Source organism: Anoplopoma fimbria, chromosome 5 (genome assembly GCF_027596085.1).
Source record: "Anoplopoma fimbria isolate UVic2021 breed Golden Eagle Sablefish chromosome 5, Afim_UVic_2022, whole genome shotgun sequence".
Classification (NCBI taxonomy): domain Eukaryota; kingdom Metazoa; phylum Chordata; class Actinopteri; order Perciformes; family Anoplopomatidae; genus Anoplopoma; species Anoplopoma fimbria.
Genome location: NC_072453.1, coordinates 18,368,984 through 18,386,297, shown reverse-complemented (window position 1 = coordinate 18,386,297; position 17,314 = coordinate 18,368,984). Strand labels below are relative to the sequence as shown.

At 40.5% G+C, this 17,314-nt stretch overlaps 1 protein-coding gene across 1 annotated transcript; it reads right to left on the bottom strand.

Annotated features, from left to right (window-relative positions):
- Window positions 1–3,611: 3,611 nt before the first annotated feature.
- On the bottom strand, window positions 3,612–16,953 carry ldb3b (LIM domain binding 3b). The gene is made up of 8 exons (XM_054598356.1): window positions 16,858–16,953; window positions 13,702–13,853; window positions 13,321–13,396; window positions 9,561–9,583; window positions 7,678–7,875; window positions 4,867–5,033; window positions 4,677–4,713; window positions 3,612–3,792 (listed from the first exon to the last, which is right to left on the bottom strand). The coding sequence occupies exons 1-8, from the start codon at window positions 16,951–16,953 to the stop codon at window positions 3,696–3,698; spliced, it is 846 nt and encodes a 281-aa protein (XP_054454331.1). The 3' UTR covers window positions 3,612–3,695.
- Window positions 16,954–17,314: the final 361 nt, after the last annotated feature.

The window sequence follows — 17,314 nt, the reverse complement described above, 5'->3', positions numbered from 1 at the left end:
GGAGGAGAGAAAATGCTTCGTCATCTCCGCCTGAATGAGTCACAACTGTCCCCCTCCCCCCTCCTCCACACCCCCATGTCTCCCAGACATGCCCACTCAGCAGAACAGCAATTCGGTGGATAGTTTTCATTTGACATCAGCTCTAGTTTGGTTACTTTTTATTAAAATATATGCATTTACATTTATTTATTTTTTTATCAAAAAGGATGAAAACAGAGCACAGTAATTGTGAACACAAGCCAAAATAACTGCTACAACTCTATATTTCTTCTTGAATTCTGTCCCTACTGATATTTGATAAAAGATATATTTGGCACAGAACCGTTCACAGAGAGGAGGACGGTTATAGTTTGAGTCTTTCTGTCCAGAATCACCCTGCCCTCTGGAGGCCTAAACACACACAACATCATGACACAGCACTACAGCTGACTGAGAGCTCTGACAATGTGAAACTACTATTTCGAGCACAATTCACAGTGAATTTTGTAAGAAAAGAATTGTTGAATATTAATATTTATTAATAAAAGAAAAGAAAAGGACAATAATGATAATTAAATAAAAAGTGTCCTACATTGGAATATTTCTTGCTTTGTAAAATGCAGTAATATATTCTCCTGCCAGTTCTCCTGTTGTGCCGTCGTCTCCCAGAACACTTTGAGTTATTGTCTCCTGGGAGGGTGAGGGAGTTCATATTTAAGAGAAGGCAGACATGTCTAGAGGCAAGCCCAACCAGGAACAGGGAAGGTTTTTGGTTTTTATATTCATTCTTAAAAAATTATACAAATATTTACCATTACCTTTAAAAACAGTATTTATTGGTGCTTTGGTAAAATGTAGCCTGTTCCATAATGAAAAGCCCTTGTCTGAATGTCCTTTGCATTTCTCAAGAACCATTCATCCAATCTACTCCACCCTTGGTGGGTGTATTGCTGGAGTTCCAAGGGCGTTCACTGTCGAATTTGGTGCAATTTGGACACGTTACACTTTTAATATCAATAAACTTTAAATACCAAAGCGAAAAGCGCTAAGATCAGCAGCAGGGGCGGAGCTTCAGGGCTCTGCAAACTGATTTGAGCATGTCATCCGTAGCTCAATGAAAGTAGATGCTGGAAGCTGCTGCTGGATATCCTGACATTACAACCAAACTCTTCTTCACTTCCCTGTAGTCAACAAGCCATCAGTTTTTTTTTTTTTGTGCATGCACATTGAGGCATTTATGGGAAGTGAGCTTGAAATACAATTATTTATTTCATCTGAAAAATGCAAATTGGCAACGTTGTTACAAGCTGCAGAGTGGAACGATAACCACATCTCGTTTCTTAGTGACTGACGGATATCTGTTATATTATTACAATTTCCAAAACAGTAATTATACAACAGTTACACATCCAAGTAACGCTGCATTACCCATTTTGTCTCTGTGAGTAGGCTAATGCTATGATGATGTGATCATTCAGGCTCATGTGTGCTGTGCTATGGTTATATTGTAATATTGAGTCGTAACCGACCAGTCTGATGTGTGTAGTTGTCTCTATGGTTATATTGTAGCAGCCTGGTGTTGTTTTCAGGCTATTTAATGAAGATCAACAGTGAGCGGCTGTACGCATGTAGGATGTATGTAATGGCACTCTAACGTGACCGTTCTCAAAGCCTGCAGATTTTTGAACACGTGTCCGAGGAGAAGCTGTTGTGTTGAGAAGCTTTTGTACAATAAAGAATCAACCCTTATTCAGGCTGATTAACTGACTGACTGAAGTGGGTTGGAGGAGTGGCGTAGCAAAAGTAATAGTAATACAACGAGTAACGTAATTCATTTATTTTGATAGTCAGAAATTAGCCTCCTGTACGGGGCTGGGATCAGCCTTAGAGACAGGACGAGGAGCTCAGAGTAGTACAAAGGGACCAGCAGAGGTGGTCTGAGGGATCTCATCAGGATGCCTCCTGGACGCCTCTCTGTAGAAGTTTTCCTGGCATGTCCAACTAGAAAGAGGCAACAGGGTTGACCCAGAACCCGCTGGAGGGACTATACATCTCTTCAGGCCTGAGGATGCTTCAGGGTTCCCCATGCTGGAGCTGGAGAGGGTCAGGGCGACTCCACCCCGGATAAGCTCCTAAAAAATGAAAACGCAGCCGCCGAGTAATAGTATTTTATATTTCAAAATGTATAGACAACCGGGGCGGAAGAGGCCTCGACAACGCCATCGTGGGACTTTCAACATGACCTTTTTAGTTCAAACCCACATTTCTCACTGGTTCTTAAGTTTCAAAATAAAAGATCCCCTTAGACTTGGGATGTACCCATTGTATAGCTAAATGTGTAATAGTGAGGACTGGACTACCAGACAGCAAAGACCATGATCAACGTTTATTGAATTACTCTCTACAGTTTTAGTTTATTTATATTTTCTACATAATTATTAAATATTAATGTTAATAAGACATTATTATTTTAATATTGTATAAAATATATTATATATATCTTTTTTACTATTCTTAGACAGACAGATGAAGATTCTTAAAGATGGAGGATGGTAGTTGAAGCCCTCGGGTGTTACTGTGTGGTTTAAATGGCTCATGGGTCAGGACCGGCTCTGTAAGCAACAGTTGCCGGCCACATGAGGTGAGAAATGTATAAGTGTGATTATTAGCTAATGTTGGTCTCTCTCAGTTTACATCTAGGTGTTAAGTAGGAGAGAAGAGATCATTTGTATGTTGATATGAGTTTAGCAGGCTTGGTTTTTGCAAAAACATGTTTGTTATGAAAATTGAATTTTGATTTAAGACCTTGAGAATATTCTTTATTTATTAATAGCAACACATTTCCCTTAGAGAATGTTCAATCACTAAAGGTCTATATTTTATGTCATATATTTATTGAACAACCTGCAGTAGCAGTAATATTCAGCTCTCAGGCTTTGTCATTCCTGCTACTTTAGTTGTGTCATTGTCCATGTCATATTATTCTGTTAAAGCTATCAGATACTCTTTCTGTAAGATGTTCTTTCTGCAAAGTGAAAACACCCCTCTGCCAAACCAACGGCACTAGAAACAACAGGAAATGTCCTCATCAACCATGACTCCACGTCATGCCTCCAGTTTGTGACACGTTCATTTTGTTTGTGAGTTTACAACAGTTCACTCAGCCGTATGGTTTTAAGAAAACATTTATTCACATTGATATAAGTATTGAGTGCATTTTTTTTACATACTGTATTTGTGCATGTACGTTACTCTCTATGTGTGCATTTGTCCTTGTGTGCTTCTCACAAGCATGCTTAGTGTTAAAATTCATACGTCTGTGAATGTGGTTTATGTACTAAAAGAAACATCAGTTCTGCATTTTTATTTGATAATTTTTTTGTACAATTTGCCCTTCATTTAAGAGAGACAGAACCCAAAAAAACAGGAAACAAAGAAAGAAAGAAAAAACCCAAATGCGGGATCAGCAGTCTTAGCAGCGGACGGATACATTTGACAGGTAATATGGAGCTTATGAACACATAGCATTCTTACACTAACAGTTAGTATCTCACATACTAATCTAGACTACAACACTATCTCACATTCCCGAGGAGTTTCCTCCTCCTCCTGTTCCTTATTTTTAACCCTCCATAATTTATCCCCTCCTCTTGTTAACTTCTGGGCGTTTGTCCATGTCTTCCTCTGCATGTCCTCCTCCTCTCTCTTTGTCCTCTCTATTCCTGGACGTTGAGGATCTGTGAAGACAGTCCTTGGTGCCAGTTCTTCAGCTTGGCAAAGCGGGGCCCTTTCACCTCGGACTCAAACTTCTCTCTGATGGTGTGGAAGAGAGGTGATATTTACACTTTAAGAACCATTTTAAATGAGTATTTAGTAAGATGAGATTGACACCACTCTTATGTTTGTAAAGCTAGCCACTGCCGGCGTCTGGTGAGCTTCATTTAGCTTAAAGACTGATAACACAGGTAAACATCTGGCCTAGCTCCGTCCAAAAGGTAACACAATCTGCCTAACAGCCACCCGAAAGCTAATTAATTCAACTGTTAAAGGGCCGGTGTGTGGGATCTGGCGACATCTAGCGCAGATGTTGCAGGTTCCCATAAACAGTGGTAACATTTCTTGTACAAGTATCATTTGTCCTGCCAAGGTTACCATGACCTGACATTCAAGAAGAAAAACAGGATGCAAGTGAAAGGCCAGATGTGATTGGCTGAAAGTGATGATCACAAGGGTATAAAAGATATTGTGTAAGGACTAACGTGTTGGATTTTGTTGTAAGCTCTTCTGTATAAAATATCCCCGCTGGTTGCAAACTCCAAGAACTGCGTCTCTCTATTGGTTTTCTGCCACAACAATGTCAACCATCTGAAACTTCTCCCACGTGCTAAGCGTGTAGCAGGACTACGGTGGCCGACTCAAAAACGGGAAAACGTGACTGTCCCTATCTAGAGCCAGTGTTTTGTTTGTCCGTTCTGGGCTACTGTAGAATGTAAAGATAAATGGTTACCAAAACACAACGATTCGTAGTTTCAGGTGATTAAACAATAAAGAAAACGTAGTTATTTATATTATAACAACCATAAATTCTACCCACTGGACCAATAAGTGTATAAACTGTTGTTTATGTGGGGTTATGTCTAGTTCTTGGCCAGTCATTCCCTGGAGTTTCTGCAGGCGGCCTAACGTCTTGTTCTTACCTCGACCTCTGCAGGGCTTCCTCATCTGGGTCTTGCACTGCATGAGTGGAAATAAACAACAGAAATTCTGTAAGTACAACAAAAACCTGAGACGATAATCTCTGTGAGATTATCAGAGATGAGTATTGAGACGATCAGGAGAGAAGGTGTGAAAGAACAAGAGGAGGAGAGGACGGGTCCGTGTACTGACGGTATTCGGTGCCGGTGATGTGGGCCAGCATCCTGAAGCTCTTGGACTGCAGGGTGGCAGCACGACGAGCCCAGTCAGACATGCTCTGGGCGTCTCCTGGCCTGATCACCGCCTGGTACACCGGAGACGCACAGTCTACCACGGGGTCCTTGATGGGCAGAGACCCACTGCAGGGCAGAGAGAAGCCGACTGTTAGAGCTCTGAGTAGATTGTACTGTATTCAAAGCCCCAAAATGTAATAGAGGATCATAATGTAAAAAATGCCCATGATCTAGTATCATCTGCAACTGTGGAGCTGTATTAATTAGTGTGTTTTTGATGTTGTGCATCAATTTAATGGTTCAAATTAACTGAATAGTTCACAACATTTAGAGCCAGGTAACAGTAGAAACTGTACTGTTTCAGACAGTTATTAAATATGTCTACATAAATGTTGAAGTAGTAAAAAAAGGCCTGACACTTACAATTTGTTCTACCTCTAATGTGGAGGGGATCAATAAAAAGGCAGTTACGTCCCACTAGTTTACAAGAAACGTATGAGTTATAATTATCATATTTTTATATTGATTATAAAAGAGTTTATTCAAGAGTCCACATATACTAGCTGTCAAAAAGAGTTTCCCGGTTCCTAAATTTCATCAATCTAATTTAAAATGAATAAAGTTAGACGTTCCAGTGCATTTATATATAAAACTACAGTAAACCCCAAGAGTGAAAGCTAAACTATCCCCTGACCTGTTTGTGCTGTATATGGCAGTACAAATGATAGAAATTGCTTGATTGCCAATTGTGCCTGGAAGGCGTGGAATGGATGTTGGATGAAAAGACGGACTGTGATTGTGATCGTTGCATTTTTCAAGTTCTTCTGATGGCTGAAGGTTATTTTAGTAAAAAATGAGACATTCCTTAAAAATGTGCCGTCTCATCTGTGTGTCCTCGGTCAGGTTCGTGCTGCAGTGCTGTTCACCACAGTGACCTTTGTTGGTATTAAAATAAATGTTAAAGTTCTCCTGGATGTAATGTCACATGACTGTTGTAGAGTTAAGGTCACATGACAACCCACAACACTGAGCTACAGAGCATTAAAAGTGAAAAAATGCTATTTTGTTTGTTATCATGTTCGAAGCTTCACTGAATCAGAATTGTTTCCCATTATGGGCACTTATTTCATTAAGATCAATAACTGCATTGTTGTTGCTTTTCACACAGTATGTTTGTTAGTCGTCATAAACATACTATCACTATTCTGTATTGTGTTGTCCTATAGCTCCACCTTGAAGGTGCGTACAGTAGAAACTGGAGTGAGTTTGCACAGCAACATGACTGGATATTGTTTTTTAATTTTAGCATTTTTTAATGAGTGTTAGAAAAGTGAGTCAATAGTGATGGATCAGTAGTCGTTTAAAAAGGTGTGATGGGATACTCAGAACATTCCCATGCCATCCAACCTCATCAGGTTCTCGAGGCTGTGATGAAATCGGATGTTTTTTATTGAGGAAAACACAGTTCACACTCTCACACTTTGACCAAAGTACCTCTAAGTACTTTCACAAACAGTACAGATAAATATGACCTCTTGGTTAGTGTGTTGGACCTTTATACAGTATTGAAAAAAACCACATAAAAACACATCGAGATGGACAAATAGATGCTGTACATTTTATCAGGAATATTATTTATTATAGTATTAATTCTAATCATATTAATATTATAATAGTTGAGGGATATTAGTTTATGAGACACATGGAGCAATGCACAAGCTGTTATGAAATCATGAGACAAAGGAGACGCGTATGAGGAGAGGCAGGAAAGAAAAGGAGCCCTTCTGTACTTACGCCAAGGGGGAGCCCACCTCCTCACTGAGGTCACGACCGGGAGGGAAGGATGGGGAGGGATGGGTGGAGGACGGCACAGGTGTGGTTGGTTGTTTTTTTGGGGGGGTTTTTTTTTTTTTTTGTGTGGATGGAATGAGCAGAGGAAAGTGGGTGAAAAGCACGGAGGAGTATGTGGCACGGACACAGACGACATTGAAAAGCCCGGGCGTACAGTAAAGTCGACATCTGAGTTGTAGCAGCGTGGGCTGAACGTCGGCTTATATGATCATAAAGCTGCTCTGGGTTTTGGCTTTTTTCAGAAAAAGTTTTAGTTCACCGCCATGAATTATAGCTACAGATATCCAGCCCTCCTTTTTATGATCTCCTCAAAACTCTTTGGAACAGGAACAAAACAAGTTATGTTTTGTTTCTATTCTATTCCCTTTTTAGGGACCATTATTGGCCAAAAATACTCATGAGACTCATATGTTGCTTTTGGAAAGACGGCCTGAATTTAGCAAATTCACAATGCTTAATTTTAGCAGTTGGTAACAAGATAGAGCACCAATGTTGCTGAACCTTGAACAACTGGAAAGAAATCCACTTTGACTTCCACTACATCGTTGGTAGTTTTCAAAGAAAACTTCCTGTTTTGCGGTTTCTGTGGAGCTTCCAGGACACCGTCTTCTTGAAAACAAACGTAATATTTAATTTCAGTGAGACGTACAAACTAAACTCCTTCTTATTGTGTGTTGAGGCAGAAAACTTAGATGTGGATACGTCAGAACGGTGGCAAAGGCAACCCAGAACTTTCTGCATGGCTGGATTCAACAAGCAATAAGTAAGAAAGTATGTTTGTTTTGTAATTCGGGTGAACTGATCCTGTAATTTCTCGATCTGCGGGCTGGTTTGATCCGTGTGATGTGATGTGAAGTGTGTGAGTGGAGAGAGCTCATAAAAGACTGGGGAGGGGATTAGTTTGGTTGTGTGACCTCACCTGTCGTGTCCCTTGGCCTGCGACTGCCCTGCAATGGCGTCCATGATGGCGTCCTGTGAGTACATGCTGATCGGTGTGTTGTACTGAGCGTGAACAATGGTGGCCTTTCCCCCCGGACCCCTCACCTCAATGGGTTTGTGAGTGGACAGGGCCGAGTCTTTCAGAGCAGTGGGGTTGAAGCTGGGAGTGTACTCCACACTGTTGGTGTCAGGGTGGGGTTTAAGATGGGGTCAGAGATCAGGGAAGAGGAGGCAGGGAGGTTTTTAGTTGCAAAGAGATGACAGAGAAAGCACCAAAGTGAAGGTGGTAAACTGGGTCAACGTGTAGTAATGCAGCTGACAGGCAGGTGGGGCTGTTGTACAATATTATCTTGTGGAGCACACGGTCTATGCTGTAGACCTCATGTGTACACCGAGCTACACTTCACTTCACTGGAGCACTGTTAAGGTTCCAAACTGCATAGAAATGTTTAGCCTTTCTAGAAGGTGTTCACATTAGAAACATGTCAAACTTCATTGGATTAAAAATGCTTTTTTTTGCACAATTAATTGCCCAGACAGCATTGAGAATAATAATAAAAGAACAACATTTAAAAAATACTTTTAAAAGCAACAGCAATAATTTTGCCTAATAAACTATTATTACAAAAAACTGATACATTAACTTGATTTTTGAGTAGTTGATGACACTGTTGTCCCACAGGTCAATGCATAAAGAAAATAGATTAACAAATTGTGGAGATACTAAAAAACAGTTTGATTTCTCTTTGTTCAATCCACTATGTGTATAATTTGTTTTTGACTTTTACACACCTTAACAGAAGGAAGGATTGTAAGATGAAAGGGCTGCACAAGACTAATATTATTAGAACAAAATAGTAAATGACCAAAAAACTGTATTCTATACATATTACTACATCATGGCATAAATGACTATGCAGTGTGGAATTGGGACAGAGGCTCCCTCCATCACGACTTGAAACTGAACAACTACTTTGTGTCACTAATGACTACTAGAAGTAAACAATACTGACACACCAGTCCAAAGAAAACCAAACATGCTCATGTATCGCAACCAAACTGATTATTACTGCATATTCATAAGGACACACACCGAAATATACAAACACACACAGCGGATGATGCTTTACCGATACACACTACAGCCAAACATGGATGTGTGACGGACACACAAAACGCCAACGCACATGCATTTATACACAATAATGTACTGCAAATATATTTATGTACGCAAATTAATATAAACGCTGCAGGACCAGAAGAGGTGGGAAATATATGTAGATGTCAAAGTAGATGGTTTAAGGTAGGTTTAATATTAAAATGATTAAGAAAGAAAGAAAACTACAACAAACTAGTATCAAAAAGAGAAATTCTCATTTTGTTTGGATTTTTAAACTGTGTTAACGTGAAATAACTCTATATCTGGTCAAGTCAAAATCCATAAAATAGTTTTAAGAACTCCTCAGTTCTTTTTTTTTTGCATAATTCCTTGTCTATGATCTGCCTAGTTTTACATCTGTTAAATAAATGTAGGGAATGGTTCAGTAGAAAGGAAGACAGATAGAAAAGTAACAAGTCTCACAATAACTCAAGTAGTAGTACCTTAAAACTGTACTGAAGTACAACGCTTGACTAGATGAAATTATTTACTTAGATGCTGTTAATTACATGTTACATGAAGAAACAAATGTTCCGCACAAATGACTTACAGTTAAATAAATGAAATGCTTACAGTCTACAGCGTTAGTTCAACTTCACGCACACTGAAGCGAGTTGGACAGAACTCCACACCAAACCCACGACCATCACTCTCTCTCTACTGACGTACACTTCATGCACATTGAATACTGTGACGGTACTGACTTTGCAGCTGTGTTTGCGATAACCTGAAACACACCAGAGAGGAACGGACAGACAGACAGACAGAGGGAAAAGGAAAGAACGTGATGAATCACCAGGAGGGTATTTTGGTGATTACAATGGCGCCGTGTGTTTGTAGGAAACTATCCAACCACAGCACTGCGCTGTAATCCCATGTGCAGCCGTTTCATTATCACTGGGATATTTCCCAGCTTCCTCTGCATCATCAGGAGTGACTGACAAGAGCAGAAGCGTCTCGATCACACGACACTAAGACACATTTAGCTCAGCACAGCCACAAATATACACAACTACACAAAGACTACACATACCACCTCTACATATGTCAGGACTGCAGCCGTTACATATAGACGACCAGCATTACCGCAGTAGCACCTATGTAACGTTGAAAAGTTTATTTAATAGCATTTCATGGACATATTATCAATGAAATGTGAAATCCTCTGCTCCATGAAATCAATATTACTTTAATGAATCTCAACTATTATTAAAGTTAAGATGCAATGAAAAATGTTATATTGTTATATAGGCTAAAAAAGTACAAACAAATTTGTATTATTTGTATTTTAATGAAAAAAACAATCTTCTTTTCTTCCTGTAAATCCAAATACGACGCGTCCCTTCGTAAGCTGGTAGCAACTAATTTCAACAAATAAAATCGTAACATTTATTCATTCATCAATCAATCGACAACTTTAACAACAAGAGAGGTTCGTTAGCTGTTGAGACCGCCCACTTTTTAGCTGTCCAATGAAATACGAAGGATTTGATAACTGTACACTGTTAAAATATCACAGTACAGAATCTGAAGACGCTCTAATCTCCGTTTCACTGGGACTTAAATACATCTAGTTTCGATAGCCGTCAAAAGACAAAGCAGGGGTCGTGAAAGAACGAGATTCCTTTTTACTCCACCATGGAGTTTGAATTAAATGCTAGCAATTAATTAGCCTGTTTTAATTAGCTACTCGAGCACACAGCACTTCCACATCAGGGTCAGACAGAAGCTGTGCATTGTGGTTATTTTGTTCTCAAAGGACATGTGTCATATCTAGTTTCTTTGAGACTAAATATCTTCCCCATTTACACAAACGATGGCCGACCGGGATTAACCCCAAACATCTCTAGTCCTACTGGCAGTGTAAATGTTTTCACACCAAATTCAGCCTCTGGATTCGTCCGTACAGTACACGGGTTTGTTCGGGGTACAGTAGGTAAAGTGGGAAGAGCTCGCCAGCATCTCTCACATCTCCCACAGAGAGGGCAGCTATCTCTGGTTTGGCCGAGGGGTTTATCCAGGAGATTCAGGATGATGGCGTGTAACCAGAGCGGAACATTCCCTTACCAACAGCTGCTCTCTCCTGTGTGTGTGTGTGTGTGTGTGTGTGTGTGTGTGTGTGTGTGTGTGTGTGTGTGTGTGTGTGTGTGTGTGTGTGTGTGTGTGTGTGTGTGTGTGTGTGTGTGTGTGCGTGTTGGATCAGGAGTCTCTATGTGCTGGATGAGGTGGGGTTGCTGGCATGATGCTGCCGTCATCTGTCCCTGCAGCCTGGAGCACCTTGCCTGACATTTGACTTACCGTTGGCCTTTTACTGTAAAGCAGCTCGGCTCCAGAGGGCAAACACATTAGAGGAGACTGATATCTGGATGTGATATGTCAGAGGCAGATTGTGTGTCCATGACTGAGGCTACGTCCAAACTCATGCCATCCCTGTGAGGAGAGTTCCCTCAACGGTGGCACCAACCTAACTCCGACCAGTAACAAGTGTTAGCCTGATATCTCTTATTCCTCCACTGTCGCACTGACGGACATGTTCTTCACTACGGTGTTTATTTAGAATACTCAGTAGAGCACCAAATGTGAATTAATCAGCGACTGATACACTATTTACTCCTGTTTGAGTGAAGTGCCCAGATTCTCTTTTTAGGAAATTCATTATTGTCAAATGGAAGATTTATGTGTTAAGTTGGAACAAATGGGTTCGGGGCTGAATGTCACAGACTGGGAAAAGAAGTTGGAAAGGTCTTTGAAATGGACTGACTCATGAGGGTTTTGGACCTTTCATGGGATTAACAAATATTTAACACTGTCAACATTATTTCATAAATTTCAAACCCCAGAACTGAGTATAGTGGCCCTCAAAATTTGTAATACGATAAATACAAAATCGATAAAGAGCAACACACATTTATATTGACGTCTGTTTGATGCTTTAAGATGAGGGATGTTGCACTATACCGCTATTGACGATAACAGTATATTGAAATACTAATATAATGTAACAAAATACACTTATGATAATACTGTGTAAATATCCAGCGCCTCTTAAATCACACTTTTGCTCAGTTATGGTTACAAACTCTCTCTCAACCTCCCTACACTAGTATTTTTAATGGAATTGACCAAAAAAGAAATAAAACGTTAATGATTATTATTATATCAAGAAAATCAAGATAAAGATAGTATTGTAATATCCATAGAAAATCCTACATAATAATAATAATAATAATAATAATAATAATAATAATAATAATAATAATAATAATAATAATAATAATAATAATAATAATACTCTTTTTGCCCCCCCGGTCCCAAACATAATAACTCTTTTCCCCCCGGTCCCAAAATGTGTTAAACTGTCTCCCAATGTGTTATTACAAACGGAGAGGCTTTGGCTTAAAGATACAAAGCAAATTAGGGAGCTGAAGCAGCAAAAAGACTCCTTTAAAAAGACTTTTTGCAGCCTCATCTCCCCTGTTTAATTCCTGTAGTCTGATCTACTGCTGCTCTGTTACCTGGAGGCCGGCCAGGTATGTTTGTGTGTATGCTCCCGAAATAGTGCCATGTGTGAGAGGAATGACTGCTGGGATAGCGATGGAAAGTTCTGAGTATATTTTCTCCATACGGTCCGGTTAATGTGAAGGTAAATGGGGACGTGATGTGCATTCGGTTCATTTGTGAAAAGCAGCACTTTTGTTAAGTTTTGTTACATCAGCTGAGGAGTTAAATCTTCTTCTCTTAGTATTAGATAACTGGGGGTTACTTATCTCCGTGGTAACCTACCACAGTGATGAAACTCCCTGGGAAGATGCAGACCCCTGTCCTAACTTGCCCTGCATCAGCATCATTTCTCTGAGAGTTTCAGGGGAGTAAAGGCCCTTTGGGGAATTGTACTGCATCCACTGGTTTGGTGAAGATACTGCAGATGGTGTGGAGGAGGCCGGAGCTTTGATCGGGGTTGAGAGGAGCTCCGGATCTTTTTTAGGAACTTGGAAGAGATTCCTTTCAGAAGGCTTTTTTCCCTGGAAAATGTCATAGGACACTGTCTGCACCATTTGAACTTCCTCTCCAAAATGTTTAGGCCCAACCTCCTCTTTCGCTTTTTCTAACTCCTTAAAAAGATGAGAAGAGGTCAAGATAGTTAGATGGAGAAAAGACGGCCTTAAAGTGAAACTAGAGAGTAAAAGTATAAGCTTGTTCTGTCTTCATTTTCCTTTCCGTTGGTTGCTCTCTTTTTGGTTTGCTGACCTCCCTGCAGCTGCACTGTGAATATTTGACTCTAGAGGGCAGCAGGGAGTTGTCTCGCGGCAACATTGAAGAAAAGTGGAGATGATATTCTCACAAACAGGACAAGAATGCAAAGCACGTATGACAGACATACAAACAAACATAAACAAGTATGCAGATATACAGCTGGTATTTTTGTAGTCTATTTGTTCATTATTGTTGTGGGTGTGTTTGTACCTTCTGGTGGGCGATGACTGGCATGGGTGACTCCATTCTTGGAATTCCTGTGGAAAATGCTGCAGCACGTCTTGATCTAAAGATTAAATTACAAAGTGTCCCTTTAAATTATGCCGTTACATCAAATTTTACCACTTTGTTTTTGACAATTTAAAGATATCTGACAGAAGAGCCATTAACAAATCATGAGAACCAAGAGGGGAATACCTTGGTTGGTACACTCATTGTTTTAAGACATTTATAACATTCTTCCACACACTCATTTGTCTTTTTTCTGTTCTTTCTGCCAGGTCATATCCACTACCTTATCATTTGCTTCTTCATCATCTACTTAAGTTTTAAAGAGATGCTTTTTTTGGTATAAGTGTGCTGTTTTTTTACTTTTGCATGGTGAGTGCCAGCTTGGTGGAGGCAGACTTGATCTTGTTCTGGGCATCCATGTGGGTCATCCCCTCAGTGCTGACCCCATCGATGGCTGAGATGATGTCGCCCTGGGCCAGGCTGCAGCCCACCGCCTTGCTCCCGGGGGTTATCTATGGAGGGGCCAACAGAGCAGGTCACACTCAGAACGCTGACACAGATTCCTCAGGAAACAAACAAGCAACTGGAAAAGGTATGCAGTTACATAAATACATGCACACATGACAGACTGGAGGGAAATGTATGAATGTTGGATTCATTTGTTGGTTGAATATAAAATAAGAAACTTAAAATGTAAATGAAATAATTTGTTCATTTTTCCTATGTGGTGTAGCAGCTCAATCAATAAAACTAAGGTTGAGAGGAGAAGAGCTGAGGAAGCAAATTTAACGAATCCATCAGCTCTGCAAAAAAAAGGGCGAGTAAGAAATTCTGCATCAGGTTTATCAACAGAGTGGAACCAACGTTTTTTAAATCACTTAAATAAATCAAAAATATAAAAAGCAAGTTTTCCCGTTACAAAGCCATGAAGTGTGCAGTACAGGGATATAATGTAAAGGAGCTATTCATACAGTCTGAGTATTGTGGCTGAGGGGACAGATCCAACAAACCCTTGTTGTTTCAATTGACCGTCAGCTGAATGTTCATGCTCCTGGCTCTGCTACAAAGCCTGACTTTAGGCTAAACCTACACAGAGAGGAGGTTTAAGTGAGCAGGAGGCCCGGGGCATACGGTGTTGGGTCTAGGCTTACAGTCAACTCGTTAAAGAGTTAAAAATAAGCAATGCTGTTGATGCCTCCGGCTTTACTGTGATTGACCCGGCTGAGCCACACACACACACACACACACACACACACACACACACACACACACACACACACACACACACACACACACACACACACACACACACACACACACACACACACACACACACACACCTGCTACTGACATTCATGCAAGACTTCCTTGAATCCATCTTTTTTTCTATTTACACTAAGTCCTCCTCTCTATAATCCACATTTAATCAACATTATTTCACCACTCGTCCTTGTTCCTCCTGTCAGCCTTTCTATCTTTTTTTATCTGCTTTTTAAACATCTTTTTACTCCTTTGAATAACAGTCATTATGCCTGTGTGTGTAGAAAAGTGTGTGTGTGTGTGTGTGTGTGTGTGTGTGTGTGTGTGTGTGTGTGTGTGTGTGTAAAGGAAGGTGAAAAGTGATCTCTGCCTGGCTGTGTAGACACATAATGCTGCTGACCACTCCGTCATGCATGTTTTCACGTGCGTCAGAGACTTCAAATACAACAGAGAACAACAGGAAATGGATTTTAGGACAGATTTCCTGAAAATTGGATTGTGATTACTGAGTGCCGCTGTCCTGGATTTTCACACCTGGACTGTTTTATATCAAAAGATGTGTCATTCGCTCTATAAAAAAACATATCATACAAGCTTCTTCCATCAGAGAGCTGATTCCATTCCAAATGCAGCATATAAATAAACTAAAGGGTAAAGTCATGGATGACATTTTCTTTCTTCATTAGCCCGACTAAAAGTCATATAAAATAATTGGAGGGATTCAGCTTGGCTAACAAGACGTCAGGAATCCACTGTCCACATTCCTCTTCCTCTTCTTAGTTCTTGGGAAAATGATGCTGAAATCCACCCGCGGCAGTATTGCGTCAAACTGTAATGTCACCCCCAACTCATGTCAAGCTGCGGTGTTTTATGTTAACCTGTCAGAGCCCAACACGACCACAGGATGAACTCAAATCCAATGAAACAATGTCATGCCAGATGCATTAAATCCCCCCCTTGTTGTCTAAGACTAAAGGATCAGAAGATGTCTGGAGCTGTGAATCAATAAAACTCAGGCTGATCACCAGCTGAGCATCAATCATGAAAGAAAAAGGAGAGTTTAAGTCCAAACTGTACTCGGCTAAGAGTCACCTCCTCCACCTTCCTCCATCCATCCATTCTGTCACCTTGTCCCAAAAGGTAAAACTGAACTATAAGCGAGGAATAAAGCTTACTAAAGGAAACACAAGCTGCCTTCTGTCCTGTCCCATTCCCAGCCCTCTCCATCCATCCACCTCTCCTCCAGTGCTATTTAAAGGAAACGCTGTAAATACACCAGCAGTCTGCCAGACAGAGAGGCTTGCTGTCTGCGGAGGTTAAAAACTATTTCATTTGTAGAGTAACACTTAATTTCCCCCATTTTCTCTTCAAATTGTTATTGTTATAGGCTGATAATCATTATCTATAAAGATGGTTGAGAAAGTTGTATGTACATATGAGAAAAGAGAGTATTTATCTTCTTGTTGTTTCTTAAATAAATCATCGTGTTTGTCTTCTGTCATTTGCGACAGTAGAACAAAGTCTTTACTCTGCCTTGTTATAAAAACACATATTCTCATCTGATGATTTGACTGTTCTGATCTAAAACGTAGTTACACTTAAGTCACGATTAATCAAACTGATCATAAGCTGAATTTTGAGGTTGGACTTTTCTAATCAAAACCTAAATGTTCAGGAAAACTAAACGTTAGCTAATGCCGCAGCACCTCTACTCAAGTTAAACTATTTCAGTCCTTCCACTGCTGCTCTATTCTTAAAATCTCTCTGGACATTACATCTGAGCCTCCCTGTCATCATCACGTACAGCAACATTACATAACGCTGCTCACACACAGATCACACCTTTGAACATGCAACACATTATTGTCAAACCAGGGGAAAAGGATGAAAATTCATTAAATGAATGTTTTCATCAACATCCAGGTTACATTTCATTACAGTGAAGGGGGACCTATAATAAACCTGCTTCAACAGGTTAGACGTAACCTACACCTAAAAATGTTCTGTTGGACTTATTTGTTTTTTACAGACACCTACACACGTTTTCACCTTCAAATCACCAAAATGATACTTGTGCAGATAATCAAGCAGGAAAATGTGATAAAAGTGAAGCTTTTTGAAGGTTAAGGTTTCTGTGTTTACATATTTGTGTGTGTTGGTTTGTATTATGTCTGAGTGAAGTTTTGATCAGTTTGCTGGTGTTTGTGAGACACCTTATTTACTTATTCTTTCTATGTATGTGGTTTGTGTCCTTACCCTGGAGATGGTGAGGGGCATGTTGAAGTCCTTTCCTCCCTGTAGTCTGAAGCCCCATGGAGCGGGGCCGTTCAGAGTCACTGTGTACGCAGTCATCTTCGGTTCAACGTCTACACTCCTCCTGCTAACAACTCCTGCTCTGCTGTGTGGCTTCTTCCTCCTGCTCTCTGCTCTCTGTCCTCCTCTGCTATCCTTTTGTCCCGGTCGGCCTCGGCGGTTGCTTCTCCTCGGTCAGCCCTCGCTTCACTACCGTGTCTCCCTGTCTGCTCCCGGCTCTCAGGACAAACACCCTTGGGTGGTGCTGGTGCTGCTGGGTGGGTCAGGTGCTGTGGAACCTCTGTGACACACACACACAGGCATGCATTCATGCACACAGATACACGTATGTGTATATAGACACGCACAGAAAGAGTGCAGGGCCAAGCTGGGCCACTGCAGAACAACACTAAACTATTTC

What these genes read in the sequence shown, in the direction of transcription:
- ldb3b (XM_054598356.1), bottom strand. Translation starts at nt 16,953, where the DNA reads ATGACTGCGTACACAGTGACTCTGAACGGCCCCGCTCCATGGGGCTTC. An exon ending in TGCCCCTCACCATCTCCAGG is followed by an intron (nt 13,854 to 16,857) that starts GTAAGGACACAA and finishes GCCCCTCCATAG; the next exon opens with ATAACCCCCGGGAGCAAGGC. An exon ending in CTGGCACTCACCATGCAAAA is followed by an intron (nt 13,397 to 13,701) that starts GTAAAAAAACAG and finishes TTTAATCTTTAG; the next exon opens with ATCAAGACGTGCTGCAGCAT.